The following is a 12391-nucleotide window of genomic DNA, read 5'->3' on the forward strand; positions in this document are numbered from 1 at the left end:
AAACCAGAGGAAGAATTCAGCATGATCTTCTGAAGTACAACATAAAAAATTTAAGCATGCCAATAAAAGCCCAAGTAAATACTATAGAGAAATATGGCCTAAAATGTGAATTATAACATCAGTCAGGAAGCAGTAGTGGAACTGAGCCAAAATCATGAGAACTCTTAATGTTTTTTTTCTCTGAGAGTAATACAAGCTGTCATCACATTTCTAGATCATTCAATCACATAAAGTATAGTGTCCATCTATACAGACAACTAAAAAGAAGTTGCACACAGTTCTTATTTGAGTGATTTCTGTTACTGCTGTTCACCACAATCAGAAATTTTAAATGCTCTTTTTATATGTTGATGCTGACATCTTGCTAACTAGGGAAGCTAATAGGATAACTGGCGAAGAGGACACAAACAGTACTGAGAAGTAGCATCACACCTAGTAACATGTTCACACGCACAGAAAAGAAACAAAACAAGAAAAGCCCAAAGCCTGTCCTGGCTGGCTAACCTATGTATAAGCAGGGTGTAATACAGAGGTATGACCAGTTGTATTCCTCTAGTAATTCTGAACAGACATTATTCTGCATCCGTCTAAAAGGCTATGTTTCAGTCGCTGTCATTTGAAACAGTATATTGTTACCCCTTCCAGTTCTCCTAATTGAAATTTTTTCAGTATTTTATTATGAAAATTTTCAAACATACAGAGAACTTGAGCTCACAACAATACCCTACCCCTAGATTCTACAAAATTGATCGGTGTTTGTAATAGTATTATTTAATTAAAATCTAGAATGGCAAGATTTCTATACATTTTTCAACAGTTAATAATCACCAACTTCCCAAAACGTAGTAGATACAATCAATATTTGTTAAAGGTGAAAACACTAATAATTGCAGCCTCACATATTTCTGGCAATATATAAAAGATATTCTGAATAGATAGAGGACATTCAGCGTCCCTTGACTCTATATCATTAAGTATTTATTGAGAGCCAGATCCTAGAGAGGATGTTAAATAGCAAAAGATGAATAAGTTATGGTCCTGGCCTCCAGGAACTCACAGTCTACAGAGAGAGGCACATATGTAAACAAATCCATGCAATACAATGTGACTAAAAAGTGCAGTGAGGGCCCAGAAGAGGAAGCAACTCAGTCTTGGAAATCAGTAATGCACTCATAAAAGGAGTACATGCATGCCCAGGGCCTCAAATAAGTGGAATTTTGTCTGATAGAGAAGATTTCAGATGCAAAAGCTCAGCAATATTAACAGTACACCACAGGTCTGGGGAAATGGCGAGAGTGTAGGGTAATAGGTTTTCAAGCAGAAATGTGATACCTGATTTGTTTTTAGGGAAAGAACTCTGCCACCGGAAGAAGAGTTGAGGCTGCAGGCAAGCAAGTAGACAGACAGGAGTGCCTCACCTCTCTTACAGCCATGAGAATGGAGCCTTTTTTTTTTTTTTTTTTTGAGTGTGTACTGCATAATCACACCAGTGATGCAATAAGCAAGATAATAGTCCCTCTATAACTGAACTTAGAGCCTCGTACCACCCACCTGTCTGCTTACAGTTCTGCCAACCAGTTATTTTTTATGATTCCTTCTGATTTCTCCCTTCTTACTCTATAAAACTACTTTCTAATACTAGGAAACTGTTGAATTAGTTCCTTCCTCAGATCATGTGAGAACATAAAGAAGGAGTTTCTCTAGAGATAAAAATGAGAAAAAAAGAAAAAAAACGCATCTTGTTTTGTGTTTATATCTCCAGTAGCTGACACAGTGTTGAAATATCTTAAGCTTTCTGTAGCTCAGTGAAACATTGAAATATTTAGGAAGTAAAGTGAACAGGAATGAGTGATCTATAGGATATGGTGGATGTGAAAATGGAGATTTGCAAGAATGGCTCCAGGGTCTCCTGGTTCTGGGTGACCAGGTGGATGGTGATGTCATCACCTGAGATAACAAATATCTAGAGGATGAATGAGACTGGGGGAGAGAAGAGATCATGAGTTCATTTCTGACAGTAAGTTGGAGTTGTCTGCTAGTCAGTTGATGTGCTTCTTAATCTTGAAAATCTTCATATATAATCTAGTTGAACTTTTGATTCACAGAGCCATGAGAACAACCAGAATTGTTCCAGCGTTGAAAAATAAGTTGGCTAGCCCAATTAGCCAAAATTTATAATGTTTAGAAATTGTTTATTCAGGGTGTGCTTCCCTAGATATATACTGTTTGGAACTTATCACTTTTTGGATTTATTTTAGCTTGATTCATGTAGTATCAAAGGAACAAAGAAATGATAACTAATAACTCTGTCAGTTAAGTTAGGGAATTAAAAAGGACATGCTAGAGGTAATGAGGCTGGGTCAGGGTGGGGGGAATAACAGAAAAAAAAGAAAAAAAAAATCTAGACCAGAAAGAAGATAGACATCCTAAAAATAATTTTAAAGCTTTTTTTTTCTTTTTTGGTTCGTACAGTGGGTTTTCTTTTGCTTTACTTGGTTTCGGTATTTTGTTTGTCTGACTGTGATCCAAGTATCTACATTTATTTAGAATTCTATTCTGTACGTAGGCTTATTTGACAGCCCAAGTTCGTTCTTACAGTAACGCAAGTTTTCATATGGGGATTGTACAGTTAATATATTATTAATTTAAAAACCACTTAAATAAATTTTGTTCCCCTGCTATTTAAAAGTTAATTTGTCTCTTCATTGGGTTCTGTGATAAATTTTAAATTCCTCTCCTCACAATGTAGAAATAACCATGTATACCTCTTTTGCCTTTTTATAGCTATTTTCTAAAAATGATTCTTTTGTGCAGAAGCAGGAATGTTTTATGCTATTGTCATAACAATTCTAAGTTTGTCAAATTACAAGTTATGTAAAAGACTTAATTATGCACTGTGCTGCAGTTGAGCCAGAATTATAAAATATGTGTGTGCGTGCTATTTTGACAACCACAATACATTTTAAGGCAAAATAATATCATTTAAAATACTTTCTTTACCATGTTAGTCTTCGGCAAGCAGAGAAGGGCTTTTCTGAAGTGAGATTAGACAATAGAGCCAACTTCATTTTTTATGCACGTGAACGGAGAGGGCTTGAGGTTATTAGTTGAAACCGAGTAACCTTTCCAGGCTTTCATCTCTTTCTTTTCAAATTTGAATATGAAAAGCATATTCAAGTCAAAGACCATCACTTTAATGACATTTGGCAGTTATTTGATTTATTAGGTTTTAGAAAAAATTTTCCTTTAAATATTTCATCATACTATGCTAATCCTAGTAATATTGCCAGCTGCAGCCTTGTACCTGTATTAGTGGAGACAGAATGGTGTGGAATTTTCTCTGTCATCCTAGTAAAATTTCCATGAATCTACTGAATAATAAAATAACCTTATTGAAATATTCAGATTTAGGTTTTTAGTTAAAGTGTCTTAGAATACATAATAAAAGAAAATGTCTTTTGAAAGAAGGGGGTAAAATTACTTCATCAAATATTGAGGGAGTTTGCCAGCAATGGAAATTGTTCTTTATGGGAATATTTTTACAATAGGGTACCTATGCTTTTCAATTTGATTAATTATATTATATACTTTGAAATATCAAAATAGTAATCACTATGGTGCATTTACATACTGATTTACATCTGACAATGAATTCCTAAAAGTTGGTTATATAAGCAGGTCTTAGTATCAGGATTTTTAATTATTATTTTAAGTTATATAATTTATAGTAGGATGCCTCTGAATTTAATAAAGAGAGATTTAGTAAGGGGGAATAAAGAACAAATTTTAAATTGTAAACATTTAAAATCAAATGTAAACATTTAACCGAGGAATTATCTTAGTGTGATCTAATTTTTAAGTCATAGTCTATCATTTGTTTTAAATTATTACTCAAGGAAACATATGTGACTCTCATATAATGTTTGTGACACCAAAATCTATTAAATAAGGATTGAGATGAAAATTACACAAATACATATTTTTAGTTAATTCTGTAAAAATGAGATAAAAATAGATTACAAGAAAATGGGTTAAATTCGATAAAAATTTTCTTTCTTTTGTTTGAAAACTTACTACTTATTGAATGAAATATGTTATGGCAGAATATATAAGTGAATGAACTGTAGCCCTAGTTAATATGGATTCGCGTAGCTACTTATGTTAGCATAGTAGCTATACAGTATTCAACAGGCTTTGATCTCTGAATAACCAAAACTTTCTCAGGTACCGTAGAGTAAATAAAAGCAGTGACAAACATGTATTTCATTACATAGTTTGAAACAAGGCCAACTGATACATGTCATTCTGAAAGTAATCGGAGATGAAGATCTCATAATCTTCATTCCTGATGGACTACTAGTGGGGTATTTATAGCCTCAAATGTAAATCAGGAGACTATTGCCATGACACTGTTAACTTCAAACCCTGGGGCATTAGAAGCTCATTCTCCCTCTCTCTGTCGTGAATAATCTATCATGTGTAACTAGACAGTAGGGTACAATACCTTCCAAAAAAGAAATCAGTGAAGGCCACTGCCTTTATGTTTTATTTAAAATTGATAGTGGAAAAGAGTGAAGGATTTTTTGTTCGTTTTATTTGTTCTGTATCTTTTTTTGTTTTTGCTCTTTAAACAGCCATCAGAAAAAATTCGGATTGAGATCATAGCTCTAAGCCTTAATGATTCTCCAGTAACTGCAGATGATACTATCCAGCGACTATTCATTGAGTGCCGATTCTACAGTCTTCCTGCTGAAGAGACACCTGTGTCACTTCCAAAACCCAAGAGTGGGCAGTGGGTCTACTATAACTATAGCAATGGTAGGTATGGTATTTATAGTATAAACTTTTGTCTATGAAGGAAGGAAGCCAAAGGAACAGGGAAAAATTACATTTCTCTAATGTTCACATAAAATCATGGAAGTGTTGTCAGAATAGATTAATAAAAGTCAAACCTGTAGCATAAGGATTAAGAAATTAAATTTAAGGTACAGTTGGCCCTCTGTATCCATGGTTCCACATCTTCAGATTCAACTAAAATACGTTGGAAAATACTTGGGGAAAAAAATTCCAGAAAATTCCAAGAAGCAAAACTTACATTTGCCATGCATCAGTAACTATTTGCATAGTATTTACATCTATTTATATGATATTAAGTTTTATAAGTAATCCGAGATGATTTAAAATATACAGGAGGATGTGCACAGGTTATATATGCAAATACTACACCATTTTATATAAGGGGCTTGAGCACCCTCAGATTTTGATATCTGCGAGGGTCCTGTAACCAATCCCCCTCTGATACTGAGGGACAGCTGTAATGCTACAGTTAAAAGAAAACGAAAACAGTGGGAAAACAATGTTTCTAGATGTTCCTGCTATATCATAGAAAAATGCCACCTGTGTCTACAATTGAATTTAATCGAAAAATATGATATTTCAAGGAGAATAAAACTACTAGTTCCTTTATCATATGATTCTAACAATTTAATGGCCTAATTATTTCTGCATTTCTGCTCAATGTTATCACATAGATGTTTTTACAATATACATGTATATCTCTCCCAGTGTCTAGATGCCCAGGATTTTAATTGAGTGATATAAGTTCTTAAAATACTTTTTCATTTTTTAGCCCACACATCCCTTCATAGCAGTAGGCAGGTGTTCTCTTTTAGGGCTTTACCTATCAGCTAGTTGATATGAAAGTCTGCTAGACCAGTATAGACCCAATAGGCACCCTGTAAATTCTTAGATCAACCAACTTTAAGACGTTTTTAAGGACAGTATATATCAGCGTATAATTAGAGGGGAGTAAAAAGATCATATCAAGCTGCCATGACCCTAAGTTAAAAGTGCTTATTAAGCTCTTCAAAAACCCTATATGAAAACAAACCAGAAAGATGGAGTGTTGCATTATCTTTAGCAAAACAGGCCATCTCATGCTAGTTGAACACCAATATTTTTTTCTCACCAGTTTTATAAATTTCTTTTTTTTTCTTTTTTTTTTCTTTTTTTTATTGCGGTACGCGGGCCTCTCACTGCTGTGGCCTCTCCCATTGCGGAGCACAGACTCCGGACGCGCAGGCTCAGTGGCCATGGCTCACGGGCCCAGCTGCTCCGCGGCATGTGGGATCTTCCCGGACCGGGGCACGAACCCCTGTCCCCTATATCGACAGGCGGACTCTCAACCACTGCGCCACCAGGGAAGCCCTATAAATTTCATTTTAATCAACATGTATAATCATTCTATTGTACCACTAGGATTACAAATGCTCATGGTTTGTTTGTTTGTTTTGCAGTTGGCATTTTTAGAAACATGCTCATTGCTTGAAATAGTAATCATGAGTATCCAGAGATCTGGTCTAGTCTTCCTCGTATCTACAGTTCTTACTAGTTACGAGAACTTGGGCAACGTGTTTCAATTTCGTGATTCCCTGTCTTATCTGTTGAATAAGGTGCTAAGAACCCTTCCAGCTCAGATTCTATAATTCTGTGATAACAGGTGGGTTGAGAAGTCACATGGGAAATAAATAACGTGGTCAGGACAAGAATCTGATTTCTCCTTCCTATCATTGACTTGATCTAATAGAACATTTCCAAAAATATTTTCTCAAGCTTCCTAGAGAGCTTTTAACTGCAAAGTATCAGAAAAGTAAGCCATAATTACGATATTATTAGTAATGAAAAAACTCTTTAGTCAACTAATTTTTTTTAAAATATTCCTCAAATTTTTTAAATTATTATTTCTTCTTTTTTTTTCTTTTTTTGGCTGCGTCAGGTCTTAGTTGCAGCACGTGGGATCTTTCCTTGCAGCACACAGGCTTCTCTCTAGTTGTGGCGTGCGGGTTTTCCCTCTCTAGTTGTGGTGCATGGGCTCCAGAGCACGTGGGCTCTGTAGTTTGCAGCATGCAGGCTCTCTCGTTGAAACGTGCGAGCTCAGTAGTTGTTCAGTGTGGGCTTAGTTGCCCCATGGCATGTGGGACCTTAGTTCCCTGACCAGGGATTGAACCCACATCCCCTGCATTGGAAGGCGGATTCTTTACCACTGCACCACCAGGGAAGTCCCTAGTCAACTAATTTTAACGAAGGTACCACCCAAGAAAAGAGACAAGCCCTTCTGGTTTTTGTATTATTCGTTGTAAAGGGCAGCAGTAGACTGTTTGGTTGGACTGACAACAAAATTGTTTTTTAGAAATTGGTTGTACATTGAGACACTTGGCCATGCAGCAGAACACAGGTTTCCATTTGCTTAAGGAGCAATGCAAATCATTCTTTGGATGAAACCTGTGATACATGCTCAAGTATCCTGAATTTTGTACATTCTCACATGGTGACCTAGGTCTGTTTGAGGCTTTTTGTTGGTTTATTGGTTGGTTGGTTGGCATTGATTTGGTTGTTTTAAACGTTTTCCTTTTACTGCAAGATACCCTACTATCTAAATGGTATTTTAAGAGTTGCTTATGTTTCTAATGAATTAGTCATTTGATATCAACAAGAAAACTAGTAATCTATTAGAATTTAATTCATTAGAAGTGTTTACTGTACCTTTCTGCAGCTTCTATTCCTACCTATTGAGATTTGACTATATAGAATTTTCAAGGTTAACTGAAAAGAATTTTAAGGATATTTATCTGATGGGAAGGGAGAGGAATGTACTTTGTGCTTAGAAGCAAATTAATGCTGTTTTATATCTACTGTATCTGAAAAAATGAAGTCCTAGATCATCAGCAAATTTGAGAAATAACATTAACCTTGGAGAAGGTTTATTTTTCACTTAAGTAGGACATACTGAAAGTGTTTATTTTTAAATTACTATGTTTGCATCTCCTTCATTGCAGGAGAATCTCCTTGAATCTTTGGTTAATAAGTAACTATCTCACTCATCTAATTATTGTAATGATTAACCATTCACTTGTTATTTGATATAAAAGGTCAATGTAAATGTAGGCTTACATCTTCCAAATCTTATTAAATGTTAATGAAAGTAGTTTTATTTCCAAACTGACGTTTTCATTGAGACAGAAAATTTAAAGGACAGTTAGTACATGCTGGCTTCTATTTGAACACCATACCAGGCGAGAGGTTAACCAGACCTTGCAATGATTTTTACCCTGCATTATGACTTGAATCTATTCAAAAGGGATTTGTATACTGAGGCCTAAATTAGGTACATAAAATGAGAGGTTTAGACTAGTGATCCCCAGGATTATTCATAGCCTGATTCAGTCTCTTTATTAAGAGGTGTTAATACCAGTTTCACATACACGAAATATATATCTTTTTAGAGCTACGAATAGTAGAAGAAAAAAGAAAAGAATCAACGTTGAATTAACTTGCTAGACACTGGTAGCAAGAACAAAACATTTGTATTTTATTGGGCTTGAAAAATTTGCTTGGAGAACGCTGAGAAAGCAAGAAAATAGTTTGGAAAAGAATAAGATTAATGGTAGGTCTACAGAATGTTGTCTGGGCTGAATAAAGTCTTCTAGGGAGTTGACAGTGGGAAGAAAAAAGATTAATGAAATCGTCCAGAGTTTTTATGAGACTTATACAGATCTAGGCCTTTAGTCTCTGAGCATTGAATGGTCTATCTGTTGGAACAATTAAAGTTTAATGCAGAAGATGAAAAGGATGCAGAACTTTAGATTTTGTTACTAATGGGAGGAAAAACTTGGCAAAGGTAAGGACTGGGGGGATGATAACACTTCAACACAAAAGTTATCTTCAAGGTTATCAACCCTTTATATAATTAAACCATCTGCTTCTGCCAAATGACATTGATAAAGAAAATAAGGATTTCTCCAGCCTGCAGAAGTGAGGGATGTGTTTTTAATGGTAGACAATTCAAGATCAACTCAAGTATTTGGACTACTGGTTTGTATCTTGTTTGAGACACATGCTTTCAGTAAATTTATGTCAAAATCTAGCAAGTCCTAAACAAATGTGATTTCTGATGAGAATGAAAGGTAGATAGCTTAACTTTTGGAGAGTTCTGATACATTTCATAATCACCAGAATTGCTTTTTAAAGGATGAATTTCAAGTTTTGAAATTGTAGATTTTTTTTTTAACCATCTAATTCAGAACACCAAATGGATGTCCTTGGGATCATGACCTAATTAGAGGTAACCAAAGTGTCTCTATCTCCCACATGTTTGACACAAAAAAAATGTTTACTAGTTCCTGATCCTTTTCAAAAATCAGGCAAAGGAGTGTTGGGCCCAAATGTTGGTTCTCAATGGTATCCTGACCAGCAGCAGCAGCAGCTGGGAAGATATTAGAAATGCAAATTCTCAGGCCCTACCCCAGACCTACTGAATTAGAAATTGAAGGTGAGCTCAGTAATCTGCATTTTTAACACATCCTCCAGGGATTCTGATGCACATTAAAGACTAAGAACCATTAGGCTAGATTAAGATCCCCAGTCTAGGCCTTGTTTGTGCAAGCAGGAGAGCTGTGTAGTTCTAACTTGGTACACTTTTGGAGAACCAAACTCATCAGTAAGTAGCTTGAGTTTTTTTGAAAAGGAATTTTTTTTTTTGAAGTATAGTTGATTTACAATGTTGTGTTAGTTTTAGGTGTACAGCACAGTGATTCAGTTATAGATAGATAGATAGACAGATAGATAGATAGATAGATAGATAGACAGATATCTTTTTCAGATTCTTTTCCCCTATAGCTTATTACAAAATATCCCCTATGTATAGTCCCCTATGCTATACAGTAGGTCCCTGTTGTTTATCTATTTTATATATAGTGGTGTGTATCTGTTAATCCCAAACTCCTAATTTATCCCTCCCCCTACCTTTTCCCCTTTGGTAACCATAAGTTTGTTTTCCATGTCTGTGGGTCTGTTTGTTTTGTAAATAAGTTCATTTTGATCTTGTTTTTTTTTTTGATTTCACATGTGAGTGATATCATATGATATTTGTCTTTATCTGGCTTACTTCACTTAGTATGATAATCTCTAGGTCCGTCTATGTTGCTGCAAATAGCATTATTTCACTCTTTTTAATGGCTGAGTAATATTCCATTGTATATATGTACCACACCTTCTTTACCCATTCATCTGTCGATGGACATTTAGGTTGCTTCCATGTCTTGGGTATTGTGAATAGTGCTGCAATAAACATTGGGGTGCATGTATCTTTTCGAATTATAGTTTTCTCTGGATATATGCCCAGGAGTGGGATTGCAAGATCATATGGTAACTCTATTTTTAGTTTTTTAAGGAACCTCCATACTGTTCTCCATAGTGGCTGTACCATTTTCCATTCCCATCAACAGTATAGGAGGGCTCTTTTTTCTCCACACCCTCTCCAGCGTTTATTATTTGTGGAAAAGGAATTTTTGAAAGTGTTTAGTCAAGAGAACTGGTTAACACACCTGGACCAGATGTAAATATCTAAAGCAATATCCCTTTAAGAAAGAGTGAAAGGAGGGCGAGATGGCCTCTCTTGATACAGCAATGGAATTCTCTCTCACATCCCAGTCTGTGCTAACAACATGGTTGCAGTTTAAACAGCAGGAAGAGCTCTGGCTTCATGTGGAAGAAGGAGAAGGTATAGCATGGAGGTTAAGAAGGCAGGCCATGGGGCAGACCTCCCTGGATTCAAATTCTAGCTCCACCACTTTCTAACTAGGTAACCTGAGGCAAATTACTTACCTTCTCTGGGTCTGCTTAATCATCTGTAAAATGTGGGTCAGCATGGTTCTTAACAGATGTGATTGCAGTAAGGAAAGTATTGAGTGTAGTACATAGTACATAATAAACATCGCTCAATAAATGGTGGTCATCACTATTTTTATCTTTGTCAAGAGAATAGGATATACAGTGTGCTGGTCAACTGGATGAAGCAGAAGGTGTCACAACTATACCATTTTTTTACCAATTTCAATGGTAAAGATTTTTTTAAAAAAAAGTTAAACATAGAATTGCCAAAGATTTAGCAATTGTACTTTTGGAAATGTACCCAAAAGAATTAAAAGCAAGGACTCTGACAGATGTTTGTACACCATGTTCATCACAGCATTATTCACAATAGCTAGAAGGTGAAACCAACCTAAATATCCGTCAAAAGACAAATGGATAAACAAAATGTGCTGTGTTTGTATGTATGTGTGTGTATGTGTATATACATGTACATACAGGAACATTATTGAGTCTTAAAAAGGAATGAAATCCTAACACATGCCATAGATGAACCTTGGAAACATTATGCTAATTGAAATAAGCCAGACACAGAAGGATAAATATTATATGGTTCTACTTATAAGAGGTATCTAGAATAGTCACAGTCATAGAGACAGAAGGTAAAATAGTGGTTACCAGGGGCTGAGAGGAGGAGGGAGTAGGAAGTTACTGTTCAGTGGGTGTGGTTTCAGTTGGAGATGATGATAAAGTTCTGGAGATGGATAGTGGAGATGGCTGCAAAACAGTGTGAATGTACTGAATGCCACTAAGCTGTATACTTAAAGATGCTTAAAATACTAAACTTTATGTTATGTATATTTTATCACATTAAAAAAATTTTTCAAGCTGTTGAGATTCATCAGAACTGGTCTAGTTTAATTGAAAGACTATTTGGATGCTAGACGTTGAATTCAGTCTTTTTTTTTTTGTTTTAAATCACTGAGATTACCCTTGTTTTCAAGCAATGTAGACCACTATAATTAACAACACTGTATTGTGTATTTGAAAGTTGCTAAGAGAGTAAAAAAAATTGTCACCATGTGAGGTGATGGATGTTAACTCACTATGATAAATATTTTGCAATATATACATATATCAAATCATTATGTTGTACTCCTAATACTCATACAATGTTATATGTCAGTTATATCTCAGTAAAACTGAGAAAAATTATCACAAAAGAAATGTAGGCCAGTATGGCTTAAAAGCTTTAGAACTCTGAAGTCAGAAAGGATATGGTCTACCATATCTTGAATTGGTAATTAACAGCAAAGACAAAAAATTCCGATTTGGAAAAAAAAAGTTCAAATTTAGCTTGGTGTACTGGTGGCCAAATGAGGTCCCATCTTCCAGCATTAGTGGAAAAGCATGACTTTTTTTAAAAGCATGCCTTTTTAGCATTGATAAGTAAAACACTATATTTACAAAATTTACAAGAACCCTTTGTCTTTTATGATTCCTGTAAATCTCAGTAACCTGTATCATTGGTCACATTTACTAATATGGTATCGTGCAAAGAGCAAAAAGCTAAGAGCTGCTGTTTGACCTTGGTTCTTCCTTCTCTTAAACTACCAGCCCACCTCCACACAGACCTTTGTGCCTCACTCAGTGCCCAGCACGTGCCATCCCTGGCCCTCGGCTAATATTTGCTCAACTAGCCAACGATTAAATGAGTTGATAGCATCATAATTTGAGATTGAAC

The 12391-nt window shown here is 35.4% G+C and overlaps 1 protein-coding gene across 4 annotated transcripts in view; it reads left to right on the forward strand.

Annotated features, from left to right (window-relative positions):
- The window catches only part of RPGRIP1L (RPGRIP1 like), a 99237-nt gene that overhangs the window by 75574 nt on the left and 11272 nt on the right, over positions 1 to 12391 (forward strand). For 3 of the 4 annotated variants that reach the window (XM_019932531.3, XM_073795577.1, XM_073795578.1), the window contains exon 23: positions 4635 to 4818. The exons of the other annotated variant lie outside the window; for it this stretch is intronic. In XM_019932531.3, coding sequence (XP_019788090.2) covers positions 4635 to 4818 — 184 coding nt within the window. The remainder of the gene's footprint in view (positions 1 to 4634; positions 4819 to 12391) is intronic. 4 annotated transcript variants of the gene reach the window in all.

This window comes from Tursiops truncatus, chromosome 19, assembly GCF_011762595.2.
Source record: "Tursiops truncatus isolate mTurTru1 chromosome 19, mTurTru1.mat.Y, whole genome shotgun sequence".
In the NCBI taxonomy this organism is placed as follows: domain Eukaryota; kingdom Metazoa; phylum Chordata; class Mammalia; order Artiodactyla; family Delphinidae; genus Tursiops; species Tursiops truncatus.